The sequence below is a fragment of the Pundamilia nyererei genome, unplaced genomic scaffold (assembly GCF_000239375.1).
Source record: "Pundamilia nyererei isolate P.nyererei 1_Seehausen unplaced genomic scaffold, PunNye1.0 scaffold00007, whole genome shotgun sequence".
Lineage (NCBI taxonomy): Eukaryota > Metazoa > Chordata > Actinopteri > Cichliformes > Cichlidae > Pundamilia > Pundamilia nyererei.
The window spans coordinates 5,027,199-5,045,233 of record NW_005187408.1 but is presented as its reverse complement, the minus strand read 5'-3'; the positions used below and the strand labels follow the sequence as shown (position 1 = coordinate 5,045,233).

Below are 18,035 nucleotides of genomic sequence, written 5' to 3'. Positions count from 1 at the left end.
GTGTGTGTGTGTGTGTGTGTGTGTGTGTGTGTGTGTGTGTGTGTGTGTGTGTGTGTGTGTGTGTGTGGGTGGGTGTGTGAATGAGGGAAACTGAACAAAAGGCTGAGTACGTTTATGTTAAGACGTACTTTGATCAATGTTTACTTAGAAATTAATAAACAGACGTTCATCATCCTCCATTAATAGAACTGACACACTCTCTGTATAAACACTACATCAAAACAATGTGATGTACTTTACTAAATGTCTGCATCCACATTACACACCTATTTAAACACGTGAAAACAAAGCACGTTCAAAAGTGGTTATATATGGATGTGTTACATAGGCAACTGTGTGGAGAGCCAATTAAAAGGCAGCGATTCTTACCGCTAACCCATATGTAGGCCGAGCTCTCAGCAGACCCCCTCTCATTGGTTGCCTGGCACGTATAGAGACCCTCGTCCTCCACTGTGATCCGGTCAATATGGAGCCTCGCTTCCTCTGCTGATATAACAATACCTAAAGACGGCATCAAATAAATTACAGACCACCGGTTTACCGCTAAAGTTTACGCGTTAAGATTTCTTTACCTGATCCCTGCAGCAGAGCACGCTGGTCTTTGTACCATGTGATGGTTGGGGGTGGGACCCCTCGAGATGGACAGCTGAGGGTCACTGAGCTGCTAACATTAACGGTGCAATCTGTCAAATTACTCACCAGGACAGGAGGCTCCAGGACTGAAGGGGGAGAAAGAGATGAATTATGATAACTTTAATCTGAATTTTCTGCTTAATCTGTCTCATGTAATATTTGAGAGATTGTGTATTTATGGGACTTATATTGCCACTAGTACTACTTCTAATAATAATAATGAGCTCAAAAACATTCTGAGTGGTTCCTCGACAAACTACTGCAGCAGTGTCAGTGGTTCCTTGAGGATATTTTGCATGTAACAGTGCAGCACAGATGAGTGTTTGGGTGTAATCTAACTGAATGCATTAATTATACTGTCCTTGTGGTTTATGCATGTATTTCCATTTCCCCCTTGTTTTATACTTCTGCTCCACTATATTTCAGAGGTAGGCGATTGATTTTACTTCATATCATTATTGAAGACGTATAGTAGTTTTTTACAAATATTTTTTGCAGCAAAAAACACAAAAATAATCAAGTTTAAACATTCATTTGACAGATTACCGAGACACCAGAGTACTGTTTAAAGCAAAATCATCTCCACTTTGATTGTATGGTAACATTATGCCATAGTGAGTTATTTTCCTTTTTGATGAAATAAAGAAACATTAGCGAGCTTCAGACGTTTGTGTCATCTTGTACATTTCTATTGCAAGAATAATTTGTACTTTGAGCACATTGTTTCTTGCAGTTTCCACTGCTGTGTCTACTTTTAGCTCTGTTTTGATCTATACTAACTAAGGAAATGGAAGTCTCTTTTGCTTATTGCCAACTTTGTTCATTTTCATACTCTTCATTACAGTTTTTCCGCTTTGCCTGTTGTGGCCAAAATTAGTGACTGCTGAACAGTAAAAATACACCAGAACAGGAATCATGAGCCAAAATACATGATGATTGTGTATTTTAGCTGTATATACAACTACAGAGTCACCTGAATATGGCATTAATTGCACACACACGCACACAGAAACATAAATTTGTAAGATTATTGTTTGCTGAGGATTATTTAAAATCTGTAGAAATGCAACCAGAGCTATTTTCTCCCACAGTTCTCTGGATCTGTGCCACTTCTGGACAATAAGTATGAGCTGGTAGTGACACATGTAGAAGAATGGGCTTGATGAAAACAGATTTTTCTTTATCATGGAAAAACACAACTGTGCCCTTGACTTTGGCCCTACGACTGCTCATGTTTGGGTCGTCTGGCACCTTATATCAAACTGTCAGCTGTACGCTACTTGCAAGTGTCACCAGTAGTGACACTTTGAATAATTGATAAATAAATGTATAGATGAATATGAATGGAGTTGCATAGATGTTTTCTTTTTCTGTGATTTAAATGTTAAATTAGCAGACATTTGGATCATTTTAGGATTATTTTGGTTACTCCTTTTGAGCTAAAAGTCCCTGTAGTTGACCTTTAAAGTAACTTTATAGTCTCTACATAACTTGAGGTACAGTAAGGATCCATTTACCCACTGCTGATAATAAGAACTAAAAATAAGAACTTCTCAGTTCTTGTGGGCTAATCTGTTTTTTCACCACTTGATAATTAACAAAAAACCCCAAAAACGGCCAGTTTTTACAGTAGTCACAGTCGTAGTTACAGTCTTGAACAGTTTTGTGATAAAGTGAAACTGCTGCTATTTGTTTCCCATAGTTTTCTGGACCCGTGCCACTTTTGGACAATAACTACAATGCTGTAGTGACACACGTGGAAGAGTGACCTTGGCTTAAACCTGTGACTCAGCTGAAGTTTGGGTCCTCTTGGGCCTTTTTTTTATTTATTAATACCCTGCAATACAAAGAGCAGCAACAATGGGGCGAATTCAAGGTTAATAAATTTAAACTCAAAACTCAAACTAAGTCTGAAAAACTAATAATAAAAATGATTATTATTAGTAGTAGTTTTTATTGAACTTCATGACAGATTAAAAAAAACCAAAAAACAACAAAAAATTAATTTGGATTGGAGTTTTAACTTGCATTATATTTGCAACATTTCTTCCCTTCAATTTATGGCTTAAAAATCTATCGTGCAATTTTATTTTTTAAATTTATTTATTTTTTGCCTGTCCCATTTGGTTCTTTAGCCATCAGAATTGTTGTCTGAAGACCAACAAGGAGACCCAATGGATTTACTTTGCCAAATGGATCATCACGGCCTTGCCGTATTGGTCCATTTGATCGACCTTTGTTGTTATTATTTATTTTATTTTATTTTCAGTTGTTACAGACGGGACAGACATGAGTGAGGGATAGGAAAGGGAGAAAGAAAGATGAAGGAAAAGAAAAACAAGGGAAGAGGGACAGTGAGAAAGGGCACTTAAAAAGAGAAAGAAGAGAAAAAAAATCTCCTGGATCACCTGTTGAGAGAAAAAGAAGTGAAAACAAGCAAAAAAAAAACCAGAGCAACATGCTAAACACAACACCATCACGTTAATCTAGCTAAGTGTAAACAGCAGTAAATACTAAATATTGAATGTTGCTGTGTAGCAAGCAGGACCGACAGCACACAATGTGCTTGGAAATAGCAGCCAATAAAGGTGTAGTTTATGTCTATGAACAGTGAACACCTGTGTGCACACCTGTGTGCATCAGCGCGCTTGTATTCAAAAGGTTTCCTCATGTAATGGTCTGCTAGAGGCTGTAGAGAGCCATAGCCCCGTCCCCCAGGGCATGAAGCAGGCATGGAGGAGATCCAGCCTCCAGACATCCAGAGGCCCCAGAGTGCGAGAGCCCAAGGAGGACCACCGGAGGGGCATCCATGCCACCCTCCTGGGAAGAGCTGAGGAGAGCCCCAGATGAGGGGTCACCCTAAAGCCACGGAGCAGAAGCCAGAGGGGGCTGCAGTGACGTGCTCGCCGGCTCTGCCGGCAGCCAGCTGTACCAGAGTGAACCGAGTCACAGGCCCAGAGGCCGGAGGCCCGAGGGCCCCCTTTGCCCCGGAAGAGGCCTGACCGAGCAACAGGCACCAGGCCCCGCCAAGTAGTCACCGGGAGTGAGCTGGTACATACCTGAGCGCCCAGCCCCGGACACCAAGAACCACCAACGCACCGACCCCTGAGGGCATCAGTTACTGACAGGGAGGCCCCACATCCCAGATCTCAATCGGACGGCCAACACCTCCTTCCAGCCCCCCTGCCCCGATGGCCAGCAGAGAACAGGGGTGTGTGCAATTTTTTAGTGTGGGCGGTAATCACACTTCTGCTGTAGGAGTCTCAAAAACGTACAAAAAACTCACGTAACAAATCTGACTCATTCAGTGTGAAGGGGTTAAAAAAAATAAGCCATCTGAAATAAAATAGAAATATCCAGGAATTGTTCTTAATTTACATCAACGCAACATTCTGGACAAAGTTTTGGTACATTTTCTTTACTAAGACGTTGGATGTCTACATGACACGACTTTGAGTTCAGAAAGTGTTGTGTGTAGTTCATAGACAGAGAGTGACTCCTGTTTTGAAGTGATAAATAAAAGGAGTAAAAGTGAAAGTAATAAAAATGAAAGTAAAACTACGGATTTTCCAACTGGAAAAACTGAGCTGAAACAATCAAAAATCACTCCGGAAATGAAGTGAAACTGAATTGAACTAAAAACAAAAGAAAAACCAAAACTAATTTCAGAACATTTTCATTGTGCGGACAGCTGCTTGTGCGTGAGTGCATACAATGAGGCCAACACAGCTCTTATACACTATAACTGCACAACGATACATGATAATAAAAATAGATGACTTCATACTCTCCATGTTTAAAATTTTTCTCAGTTTCTCCCCTTTTCTTGTTTTTCCAGCCCCACCACCACCACTTCTTTCATCCTAGTCACCCCGTATCTCTAGTAATTCCCTTGCTGGGTGTCCCGTGGGAGGAAGTTGACGCGCTAAGCCCTGATTGTATTGAGAACAGCCGTAAAAGACACGAAGAAAAGTCACTTAACCACAGCAACTGATTGTTGTTTCCTCTATCTTCCTCCTGCACAACAATTGATGATTGTCTGCGAGGGCTGGGGCCTGACAGTGTCTGATTGGCTGATTGTTCCTGCAGCGCTGCACAGGGGCCTGTAAATGTGGCATTGTGGGAAGTGCCATTGTGTGCTCTTCCTCCAGTCAAGAGCTCATTCCCACGTGAAAGAGGTGCTGAGCTGGAGTGCAAGAGCAAAGCTAGGGTGGGGCCCCAGGAAACTAAGGGGACCCATTCCCAAGCAGCAAGACCTCTGTGAATGTGTGTGTTTGCAAACAACTGCAACATAAAGTACTAGAACAACATGAAGAGGCTGTGAGTTTAAATGTCCTCAATATGTCCTTTTTTTTCTTTTCTTTTTATAGAAAACTAATTTTAAGTTAAACTCCTTCTGTAAGTCTGCAAACACATATTAAAGATCGCCATAAGCAAAACAGTTCAAACTACAATAGGTTTCACTAATCTTCAAAAGCTTTGTGCAGCTTTAAAAGGGTACTGTAAAAAAAAGAAAGAAGCTTTCTTCTTTATGAGTGCGTTAGGTTGAGATTACTCACTTATCACCTCCACCTGTGTGTCCAGGTGTGTCTCCTGCCCGGTGACAATGTGGCGGGCGGAGCATCTGTAGGCTCCACTGTCTCTGGCCGTCAGGTTGCTTATTAACAGGACCAGCGAGTTGGAGAACTCTCCAAATGTGAACTGCTGATTATTCAAGCCGCGAGACTGGGCTTCCTCTGTGTTGTTCACTCTCTGCCATGACAGTGCTGTGTACAGGTATTTATTGGCTAAACAGGTGAGGTGGAGGTCTCCACCCTCTCTGGCCTCCTCCAGCTGCTTTACACAGAAGCCTCCAGGGACATCTGATGGAGACACAGAGCAGAGAAATACATGGATTAGTTGGAAAGAAGAAGTAAGGAGGCGGTATAAACAAATAACCCTCCACTGAGATGAATAAGCCGTCTCAGTTTCCCGACATGCGAGTCTGGATCCTGACTGGTGCCTGAAACCAGGAGAGCTCATTCTACCAAGTCTTCATTTCTATAACCTTTGATGACTATATTGAATGGCTATTGTGGGTTAAAGCAGCTAGTGGAATACAGTAAAAAGGCTTTTTATTTACTTTAGCCATCTGAAACTTCCCGTGGAAACGGCTTGAGAGTTTCCTGATGGCAGATAGTGTTTATCTTTCTCGAACACCCCAAGGCCTCCCGAAATAAGTGGACCTGCCAGTCCAAGGAAGTGCGCTGCACGGGGAAGTGGAATGATAAGAGCGCCAGGTTCCTGTTTCGCTCTTGCTCACACACTAAAAGCTCAGCGCAGCCTGACTGCAGACACATACACACTCAGGTTTTACCTGTACAACACACTTCACATGGCACGCAAAACTACAGAGTACGAAATGTACGTGATGCATGCAAACTGTTATGTGCTACCGGGTATTTTCAACTCTGCCTGATATCTTTGTGCAGGCATTTCTGCTCAGCTTTACTTCAGTTCTTGTATCTGAACAGTAATTCACACTTCTGGCTTTAAGTATGTCTGCATCATACTGACTGCAGTTTTATTTTATTATTATTGTCAACCATTTAAATCCATTGCTCTGAGACATCAAGGTCTCTTTTTATATCAGCGTGGTGATCTTGCTGCAATACTCTTGCAATACTCAATATCCTTATCTTTTTTTGTTTTTCAAACATGATCATTATGCGAATAAGCTTGTCTGCACATTTGCACATATTTATGGCCTCTTCATTTACTGCTAATGTTGACTGAAGGGTATTTTGTTTTTCATACAACATAGTAAAGATGTTGTAAGCTCAAGTTCATCATAAAACCCTGAAAATGTGCCAGCCATTAGGGAATGCATGAATGTGTGTGTGTGCGCATTGGTGTAAAAAGCAAATCAATATGAATCATAGATTTCAGAGGATTTTAACCTTCATGCTAGTAATGGAGTTGTTTACAGTTAAGTTTTTGAATAAAGGTGTTTTTTATGTGTGCTATTTTGCCTTTGTGGATTTCAGCTTTAATTCAATGCAAAAGTATTGCATTAACTGTTCTTACACACAGTCCCACATTTTCAGAGGCACAGAAGTAAGAGGTCAACTGGCCGACAAGCAGTTTTTCCCTTGAAAGTTATCATTAGACTAAAAAAAACCCCCAAATAATCTATTATACTCCTTAAAAATAATGATTCATGAATCCACTTGCCAGCTCTGCAACACCAAAAGGCCTGAAATACCAGAGAAGGTGACTAAAATGGATGATCGCAGAATTCTTTCCATGGTTAAGAAAAATCCCATCACATTATCTATTCAAGAACAGTCTCGAAGAGGTAGATGCATCATTGTAAGGTCTACAATGAAGAGACCTACATTCGTGTAAATACAGAGGGTTTGCAAAGGTACAAACCATTGGTTACATTCAGGAACAAGAAGGAAGCATTAGACTTTGTCAGAAAACAAACTAAAAGAGCCTGCACTGGTGAAAAAAAGATCTTTGGAAAAATTAAAACCAAGTTAAACTTGCACCAGAATGAAGAGAAAACAGCTCATGAAGTTTACCGCATCATCTGTCAAACATAGTGGAGACAATGTGATGAACCTGCCTCTTTTGGTTGCTGGGCTGGCAGGTTGTCTTTGTGTGTTTTGTGTTAGAGATGCACAGCGGGTGTGGTTGAGTTATTAGTGACTGGGAACACCTCGGCCCAGTCTTCACCAGTATATACGCGCACTCCATTTGCTCCCTCGGGGGGAAAAACAACTCGACCTTTTTCCTTTTCTCTCTACCCAAACAACATTTCACTCACCACGTTAGGCAAAAAGCAAACATGCCAACACTACTCACTTACTGACTGAGGAATGTTTTTTTTCCTTTGTAACTTCATTGAGTTTTGTTGAATTCAAATAAAATGTTTTTGTTGTTTTACTTGACTAATGGTCTGATTATGTGTCACAGCTTTTAAGCCACTCGTGACAGAATAGTAATGTATAGCTGCCAAAGGAATTAAGCCACTATTGTACATTCATGATGTGAGAGCTGCTAGAAGTAGTAGGATGGATTGTAAAGTGTACAGGGTTCTATTCTCTGCTCTGATTCAGCCAAACGGCACAAAACTGATTGGACAGTGCAACCCAAGAGTTTCTTAAGTCAAAGAAATGGGATATGTTTCAGTGGCCAAGTCATTCACCTGATCTCAACCCAACAGAGCACATTTCACATGTATTAAATACAAAACTGAAGGCACAGAGACCCACATACTGAAGGCAGCTGCAGACCTGGCAAAGCATCTTAGGGACGAAAACAGGACATTTGGTGATGTTCATGGGTTCTACACTACAGAGAGTCACTGACTGCAGATGGTTTTTTATCCAAATATTAAAAACAATCCTTATATTTAAGATTATGTTAGTTTGTCTAATTGAGTGTTTAAAAAAGGGTGGACTTGTGTTAAAAGCTGTCATTTTTAAACAATTCATGCAATACCTTTTTAAAGTCCCTGAATTAAATCTGAGAGTCTGCTCTGCAGTTTCATCTTGAATGTTTGAAATTCCACTATAGTGGTGTGCAGAGTCAAATCTGCAAAAAACTAAAAGAAATCTAACTATATATTTGAATGGGTAAAATAATCAAATAAGTATAAGATAGTTTGGTGTTTCTATTTTGGGAACATGCAGGCTCTGCATAAAGAGACTTCGAGTTAATGTACAAAGGATCAAGCAGAAGCTTTACTCCATGTTTATGATGTGGGAATAAGGAAAGAAAACTCCCACAATGATTGATCTTGTCTGGGATCACCTGTGATGTAGAAGTGGATGTCTAGCTGGTCTGCCCCCGCAGAGTTGGAGGCGATGCAGCGATACACTCCAGACACAAAGGCCTCTGCGACAGTCAGGACCCCCACCGTCTATGGAGAGCACAAACATCCGCATGAACAAACCGGCACTTAGGACATTATGAAAAACACCCACATTCATAAAGTTCAGGCTCATTACCTCTGCCACTGATGGCAGGAATCATGTTTTCCATGGGCTCACTAAGAAGACAATAGCGGTCTCTGAGCCAGACCTCTTGCCCATTTCCAACTTAGTAGGTCAACACTGGTATTATAGGTGAGAAGCTCTAAGTGTGTGCGGGAGAGACTTTACTACGAGGGAACCTGCAAGCGTGTGCAGTGGAGTGTCCCTTTAATAAGAGGTTTAAAATATTATGCACACTCTTTTTTGGATTAGTGCACCTGCAGGAAAGGAATATGCCAGAATTTGGACATGAAATTTTTCCTATAGAGCAAACTGGGATTTTTTTTTAAGCTTATTTTCTACAATAATGTATCACAGCTTTTCTGTCAGTCCCAGTGTGTATTTCTGTTCTTTACTTACCCTTTTCTTCCCCCGAAGCACTTCCTCTCTGTGCGTAACACTCAGGATGTGGTTGTGTGTAAACGAGGCGGGAAGACTCTCTGTCACAGGGCTCCATAGTGAGGAAGACGTGGGACACACACACCTTGAAGGCGGAGGAAGAGAGGGACTCAGCTGTGTTTGACAAAAATAATTTTTGGCTGCTTCCAGGTGTGCGAGTGTTTTTCTCAGCTGTGCTCAGCAGGAGGAAGAGCAGAACATCAGGAAAACGCTTTGACAGCTGCTGCTTGATGTTAAACCATGAATCACATCATCGTTACTATCACCACATTTTTGTCAATAGCCTCATGTCGTCTTTCCCTGCCCTGCAAGCTGACAATAGTGGATCTTTGAAGTGCTATGTAATGTTGGATTGTTCATCTATGAAGGATGCAGAGGTGGTATTGTCATCCTGCCGATTAACTTCCTTCTATTCTTAACAAATTAGCCCACATTTCCAGGACACGAGTTCCTGTCCCTCAATGACTCTTGCAAGTTTAAATCCATAGATTACACATCGGAGGAGCTGTGGGAACTTGAGCTTATGCAAGACGCTTTTTGGTTATTTACGCACATCACCTCATGACGAAAAAATTCTTAAATTATACAAGAGTTGGGTGGGGCCTTAATACACATAGACTGCTTGATCAGTTAGTTTCGCAACTCTAGGAGAGAAGATCATCGCTTGGGTTTTTTTCTCCATTTCTTGTAATTAGTCTGTGTAAGAAATGCTAAATGCAAAATTCATGAAGTGAAATTATCTAGATCAAATATGATGTGATGTAAAGAGAAACAAAAATACAACCAGGAGTGAGTTATTTCTTTGCAATATAATAATGATGTTAATAGTATCGTAATCTGTAGATATTAATTTTGTTTCCTTCTTAAACACACTTTAAGGTGTTTCCAGTGTAGTAAAAATAAGTGCAGGATTTCATTATTTTAATAAACTTGATATAATTTTGAGTATGATTTTTTTTATTTCTATATAATATATGCATTTAGAGTAATTTACTGAAATTTGTTTAAATGTTTATCAAAATATATCATGTGAAAAAAGATTTTGACCATAAATTGATCTTGTTTACCAAAACAACCCCAAAAAACATATTCAGAAAAATCGTACATGTATTCAAATGATTCATTACTTAAACAATTACTGCAGTGTACATAACAAAGTCATAATAACATAATTTTCATACGTGATACCTTATGTGCCTGGATGCTGTCAGTACAAAGAACGACAGTAAGAAACATTATAATCACTTTGACCTTCAGATCGCTCTATTAACCCTTAAAGGAGAGATCAAAGGTCAAATGTGACACGACATATGAACCCGTGACAACACACTACAGTTGTAAGAATCATAGTTTATTTTTATAAGTTTACAAGTTATTTTTCAAATTCTGACCAATAAATCATTAAGTTGACTTTGAAGACATTGGTGGATGTACGCCTGTCTTTAATGGACACAAAATTTTTATCAGAATTCATTCAAAACCTTCTGACCGATCATGTTTGCCGACCTACAGGCATAAACTTCTTGGTAGAAATAATAACTATTGTGCTTATTCAAAATGTTAACTATTCAGATCAAAATTTTAAATATTTAGAAATGCATGGATATAATTATTTCTACTATATAAGTGATGTTTCTGGAGAAAACACAGTCACACTGCATTCAAGCGTTGCTTAAAAGCAAACAAACATTTAAAGGATTTATTATCTGAATGCTGTTGAAGTTTGCTGTCTCTGAAAATGATTTGTGCTTCTTGTTGCTTTGGTAGCTTGAATTTCTAAGGTGCATCAAACCAGATGAAATGTCATGTGAATTGCATTTTAGGAAAGATTCAAACAATAATAATGTCACCTCTCAGGAACTGAAACTAAGTGAAGGATGATGCATTTATGAGGCAAGCTGCTCACATTTGAAAAAAACACAACAGTATGGCTTCTGTTTGATTGTTGGTCCACAATTTAAATATAGAAGGATGTATAAATTAAAATAATCCAAAATTCTGTGATTTATAGAATCGTTAAACAGTTTTATCAGTGGAAAACAGAAAAAAAATGCACTATATTAGGATATATAGTTAGTGTTGGATCAGGTGACCATGAGTCCTCCCTTAGTTATGGTGCAATAGGTCTCGGCTGCTGGGCGACTCCCATGATGCACTGAGTGTTTCTTCTTCAGTCACCTGTTTCACTCGCTCTGTGTTAATACACATTTCTGCATTTCATTATTATTAAAATCTGGCTCTCTTTCACAGCGTGCCTTTGTTTGTTTTCCATCCCTCAACCTAACAGCCCCTCCCCGAGTCTGGTGTTTCCTTTTCATTGCTCATAGCAACTGTTGTTGTGATTTGGCTCTAAATAAATAGAATTCAACGGAATTCAATAAATAGGCAGCACGGTGGCACGGTGGTTAGCACTGTTGCCGCACAGCAAGAAGATCCTGAGTTCAATTCCACCATCAGGCCGGGGTCTTTCTGTGTGGAGTTTGCATGTTCTCCCCGTGTTTGCGTGGGTTCCCTCCGGGTACTCCGGCTTCCTCCCACCGTCCAAAAACATGCAGTTAGTGGGGATAGGTTAATTGGAAAATCCAAATTGCCATTAGGTGTGAATGTGCGAGTGAATGTGAGTGTGAATGGTTGTTTGTCCCTGTGTGTTGGCCCTGCGACAGACTGGCGACCTGTCCAGGGTGTACCCCGCCTCTCGCCCTATGACAGCTGGGATAGGCTCCAGCGCCCCCCGCGACCCTGAAAAGGATAAGCGGAAGCGAATGGATGGATGGATGGATGGAATTCAATAATAAATGGTTAAGATGAGCAAATTGTTAAATTCAGCACCAACAGTCACACAGTTCTGTAAAACGTTTCAAAAAAATTGACAGTGAGGCAACAATACACTGGAAAAGTTACGCAACGCTAGCAACGCTGGTGAAACCTGTAATGTTAGGAGTGATGTGGAGGAATTCACTACTCTGTGAAAGACTGTGTGTGCACAGAGCAATGTAAAATGTTTCTCAACATGAAATTACAAAGAACTGGGGAGTTTCATTAAGAAAAAAAACAAGTAAGCGCAGACTTTCAGTACTGAGCAAAAAGCAAAACTGAAAGTCTGATCTACATTAGAAACAAGTTTGAAATCATTGCACCTCTGAAAACAACTATCAGTTAACACAGCTTGTCTCTGCGCCCACATATTCAGGTTAACACTGAAACATTAAAAAAAAAAACTATATATATATACATATATATATCCAGCGGTGCCACTTTCTCAGAGTCAAATTAAAATGGATTTGATGATCTTGCCAAATTTTTGCAAAACCAGATTGCAACAAGCTAATTGTGTAGTTGCGCTGCCACTCTGGTCCAGACCTGCTATTGAAAACAACTCATTACAGTGAGTAAAACCCACGCTATAATCAGATTTATCATTCTTTTTTTTCTCTTTTTTTTTCTGTAAATCAACAAGCAAAGAAATCCTCAGAAGTTTCAAAGGACCATATAGTCAATCATATATTTTTTCTAAAGTTTACTATTTTTATTTTATATATTCTTTTCAGATTTTAATAAATATCTTACAATGCCTCATGTGAAAAAGGCAACCTTTACAAACGTGCAACGTTTATGCTTGCTAATTATTTGTGTTGAGATTTACTTTTTCATTTTAAAAAAACGTGTAGATGTTATTACAAAATATCTAAAATATTTTATATTATAGTGAAAAAAAATATTGCACCCTCATTTCATCTAGTGAATACAATTTTGCTTGTTTAACCTCCACTCTTCATTGCATGCATTTTTAATTTCTCTTTGATATTTGGGCTGATTGGGACCTGATCAATGTAAAAACAAAGAATTACTAGATTCTTTTTTTAACCTAATCTTTGTTTCTAAGAAAAATGAGAGCCACATATGAGGATATTCATTTAAAATTTCGATAGAACAGTAGCAGTATAATGTCCTTGTAAGTGGGTATCAGGCCCTTGCAGAGCAAAATTGAGTATTTTGGTCTAAATAACCCAAAATATGATGTCCACATATGTGGACGCCAGGAGGTTAAAGGGGAAATGAGTCTGTTTGCAGAGAGACAGAAAACCAAAGTGTGACACGGATTAGATCTCCGGTGGATTCAGTTTATTTGTTCTCACATTTAATTTGTCACTGATCCGGAAAAGTCCTGCGTGTGTTATCCTCTATCGTCTCCCAGCTGGACAGCTACTGCCCAGTTCCACTTTCTCTCGCTTGCAGAAGGCTCAAATTGCAGCAGATCACTCCTGTTTTAACTCGGCCGCACTGACTGCCTGTGAAGTTTTGAATAGATTTTAAACAATGGATTAGCTCCACGATACTGATCTTTTAACTCAGTATTTTGCCTCCAGGTCACTGAGGTCATCATTCCAATGACTTCCCTCACTGCCCTCACGTAAAAGCTAAAGGCGACCTTTGAGGTTATTGCCCTTGGGCTCTGAAACAGCGTACCTTCCCACAGAAGAAGCTGTTCAGCTGACAATGTTAAATCACCTCTAAATACCTCACTGTTTTTAGATTTTTAGGTATTTTAGTCAAATCTGAGGTGTCTCTCGGTTTGGTTGAGCTCACTATAATTTTTTTCTGTTACAGTCAGTTTTTTATCATTGGTAAAATTTATTTGTGTTTTTATTCAAATTTTCTGACTAATGTTTTTCACTTATGATCTTTACTATGTTCTCTGTTTACGTGTAAGTGTATGTTCCTGTTCAAAAAAAACTGACTTCAAGTGATTAAGCTAACACTTACTGAACTGTTAATTATTCATGTCAACCACTAATGTGAAGCCAGTTTAAATGTTAATTTAAATCCTGAGCAATGAATAAATTCTCAGTAACTTACAAATGTTAATGTCTTAAGCTGAGGTATTTGTAGCTCACATACCTCAGCACAACAAGTACAGACTTCACCTCCACAGATTCAAGCTCTCCTGTTTGTGCCTCACTTTCAGTACACTGCAGGTGATCATCTGGCTGCACACAAACAGCCTAAATAGTGAAGAAGCGTTACTTAAATACGTAGAAAAATATAATAAGGGTGCGTTTAGTTTCTAAATTCAACTATAAAAGCTTTTTAAAACTAGCTGTTATTACAGAATTACATTTTTAATGTGAAAAATCTGGTGCGCACCTGCAGACCAAGCCACTGGGCTGAAAACTGAAGTTTCCTCACATACCCACTGGAGGCTGGCTCCACAGGTGAGTGAATCCCTGTAGACTCCCATGTCTAAATGGCCAATTTTGCAGCAGAAATAAACAAACCTGGACTTTGTGTGCAGGGGTGATTTCTTTTTTATTTTTATAAAACAGCTACCTTATAAAAGGATGCCCCCTCCTTTTTTTTAAGACATTAACTCTCCTCCTGCTTGTAAACGATCACTTCCACTTTGTTCACTGATGCTCTGCCTGTTTATGGATGTGCCACTGCCCCCCTCCTCTCACCTCTCTGTCTCTGTCTGTATCCTTGTCGTCATCTTTTTCTGTCTGCCCTGAGCTCCTCCCTGTCTTCGGTTCCTCTCTGCTCACTGATTGCTCTTCCTCTTGGCATCGAGATAGTGTGCGAGTTACACAAGCGACCCACCCTGTGCATGACACCAAGGGCCTTACACACACATGCTATGCGAATGCACACAGACACCCACACCTACAGTACCATACCACCCAGCTAATACTCCCACACCTCTCAGGAAACACTTTCTGACTCAAAGTCGCCCTCACACACACACACACACACACACACACACACACACACACACACACACACACACACAGAATTAGTTAGATGGATGCGTGAACATGAACATGGTTAGACACAGAAAATGAACACGTATAAATTTCTATATATGCACGCAGACACACCACATTCACACAGTGTGTGCTTGCAAACAGGGTGAGCAGCGGCTGCTTGGGTATATGAACGGACTGCTTCGAGTTGTGTATCAGAGGGGTCATCTGCTGCCTTTTCTTCCTTTCCTGTTATGTTGCTTAAAATACACTTTTACTGCTGCAACTGTGTGTTCCTGTATGAGCCCCCAACCCCCCAAAATAACCGCGGCGCATGTAAACGAATACACAAATATAAGCAAGGTTTAATGCAAAAAAACACAAACAACTGATATAACACTTCAGTACAGCTTAAGAGAGTCATACAGAGTCAAATATTGTCATATGTAAGTTAGTTGTATAAAATTATTAAATATTAGATTCATATATTACTCATAGAACATCTGTATACAAGCAATTAATCACATTAGCAGACACCCGTAGAATAGGATACACACACACGCGCACACACATACACAATTGTGCGCAAGCACACACACTGTCACCCTCTTTACGCTCACATGCACCAATGGACTTTATTCAAACACTTATGCTACTCATTCTCATAAAATGGCTTGTAGTATCACGCATACACTTAGATTTTAATTAACTTCTGATACAAAGACAACAGGGCTGTTATACTGACACCATATGACACATAAATGAGACATTTTGATATGGGATGATAGTGAGCGACACAGGATCGACACAGGATCGTCTCTGGCCTTCTCAGACTTCCTACATGGTAGGTATCTGCAGACACTTCGTCTGTTAATAGAGAACTGAAGGAATCCCATAGTGAACAGCACAAAGCATGTCCTCTCTCCTTTTTCGCCCGTCCAAGGTAAGCACACTGATCTTCTACTGGTGGTTAAAAAAATCGCAACAGAAACTCACAGCTTTTTCTCGTTTTCTCTTTTGGATGTCAAAATCAGATCGGGACTTGGGACAGGCAGGCACGGTTCATGCACCCATTTTAGTACCACTCTAGGACACAAAAAACAAGCAAAGCAGCTCCAGAAATGTGGCTGGTGGATGGGTGGAATTGCACTTTTTCTGGCTCAAATGTCTGTGAAATATAAAAAGCATCGAACTACAGGACAGCCTGGTGTAGCGGGGAGACTTAAACTGGAAAAAGGAAGGAAATAAATAATCAGTGAAGCAGGTGTCCTTATATCCTTAGTGTTGTGGCGTATATAACTCCTGGTTTTTTGTATCTCCTGGTCGTCACTGCTCAGCAGTGTTCCAAGTCACTTTACTCATTTTCCAGTATACCGAGCTTGCGATTGTCACTATGGATCACTGATGATGTCACTGAGGGTTTTGGCTGCTGTCGAGAGGCACCGATGAGTGTGTGGAGGTGGCGGTGATGTAGGGGGAGGGCTCCAGAGTGGGAGGTGATGGGGAGTTTTTCTTTTGTAAATGTGAAGGATGCTGGGTTGTGGTGCAGGTCAGGGCTGGTGATGGAAGGGGGTTTAGAGGTATGTGTAGGGGGCAGACGAGTTGGGGAAGGGGTGTGGGGGTGCTCTCAAGAATAGATCAAGCTCTTGAGGAAGCGGGCCGTGCCACGTTTGAAGACGAAGGGACAATCACGCCGCTGGGAAGCGCCTCGAGTCGGAGAGGAAGCCAAACAACGAGAGGAAAAGCGCTCTGATTTTTGCACAGGAAGCCCAATGCACCTCCTGCTCGGGCCAGATAAGAGCGCTGCAGTTCCCAGGGCCAGACCCAGCAGTGGACCCAGGACCCAGGCGAGAGGCCCCCCGTCAGCCTGGCCCAGCCTGGTCCACTGTCCCTGGGCCTCCTCCAGCACGGCGTCAGGCTTGTGGTGGTGCAGCCGGGCTGCAAAGAACAAGGGGCCCAGTGAGGATCCAATCAAAAGTACCAGTCCAAAGAAATACAATCAGCACAGACACTGAAGCTGAACCAGAACAGAGCTTTACAAAGGACCGTGAGGCAGCCAGTTAAGAAGCCAAATGTAATCTGCAGTGTAATTACTGTGCAAACATGCTTGACTCATTTTTTAGGTCTACTATAACTTCTGCTGTTCTACTTTGTTGGGAAATACAGCCTTTTTGTTTATTTTATGCCTCTTTGTTTATGTAATTACAATACTGCTACAAATCACATTATATTAATGGAATAAAAATGGCTTAAAGTCGAATTATTCATCTAAGTGATGATTAAAAACTGGGCTTTGCCAAATTTCTCACATGTGCAGATTGCATCTGACATCTTACTGTGAAACAAGACAAAGGTGCTGTCACACATACAATAAACGGCATGAACAAAAGAGCTTACATCACTTGACCTGGATTTACTCTGACACTGAAGATTGCATACTTTGGCGCTGCCAGGCGGCCTGAGACAATCCTAATGTACATTATGTAGATAACTTTTGGCATTTGGATGAGATTGATTGGCGTGGCGCCTTGTGAGAGTGCCAGGGTTAAGGGTCAAGTACAGTTATGATGTCAGTGTGTCTCAGGGGGCAAAAGAGCGTGGGCAGCTGCTGTGGTGCTCTCAGGTAATACTTAACCTTTCTGACTTGTTCGTAAGGAACACAATACGTGTCTGACCTCCGAGAGCAGCTCAATCAATGTTTCTGCCAAAATGCCTGCTTGGATACTGGCGTGTGTTTAAGGCTGACTGTCCCTTCGCTTCATCGGGCTGGGCCATTTCTCATGAGAACTTTGTATATTGAGTGTGTGTCAGATATAAGAAAAAGCATCACAGGATGCAGTGTGCAATCACAATAATAAACAGGCCTCTCACCCTGCCTCCTGGACAGGAAATTCATTAAATCATAGCGTTTGATTTGGAAACCAACAAATCGTGACTGAGAGCACGGAACTGGCTGCTATTGAAGTGTGTTTTTTTTCTCTGTCCTTTCAAGTCTGAGATACAACGTGTACTGTGTTTGTGAATGTACCAGGCACACACACACACACACACACACACATAGGATGCAGATTTGTATGAACTTAAACAAACATATGGAAAGGACACATGGACAGTAAGAGAACAAAAATATGAGAAAGAGCTGCACAATCAAACAAACATGCAAACACTGGGCCGATGAAATACACACACACAAACACACACACAGACACACACACATTTTCACACATTCCTGCACATGAAAGGC

The 18,035-nt window shown here is 40.7% G+C and overlaps 1 protein-coding gene across 2 annotated transcripts in view; it reads right to left on the bottom strand.

The window, feature by feature from the left end:
* The window catches only part of flt1 (fms related receptor tyrosine kinase 1), a 38,567-nt gene that overhangs the window by 9,190 nt on the left and 11,342 nt on the right, over positions 1 to 18,035 (bottom strand). The window contains exons 11-15 of one of the 2 annotated variants that reach the window (XM_005722628.1): positions 9,015 to 9,138; positions 8,434 to 8,542; positions 5,193 to 5,495; positions 573 to 719; positions 370 to 501 (exon numbers count right to left, since the gene is read on the bottom strand). In XM_005722628.1, coding sequence (XP_005722685.1) covers positions 370 to 501; positions 573 to 719; positions 5,193 to 5,495; positions 8,434 to 8,542; positions 9,015 to 9,138 — 815 coding nt within the window. Of the gene's footprint in view, positions 1 to 369; positions 502 to 572; positions 720 to 5,192; positions 5,496 to 8,433; positions 8,543 to 9,014; positions 9,139 to 15,136; positions 16,730 to 18,035 lie in introns of those variants that run through there. The other variant, XM_013915711.1, reaches the window with a different exon arrangement.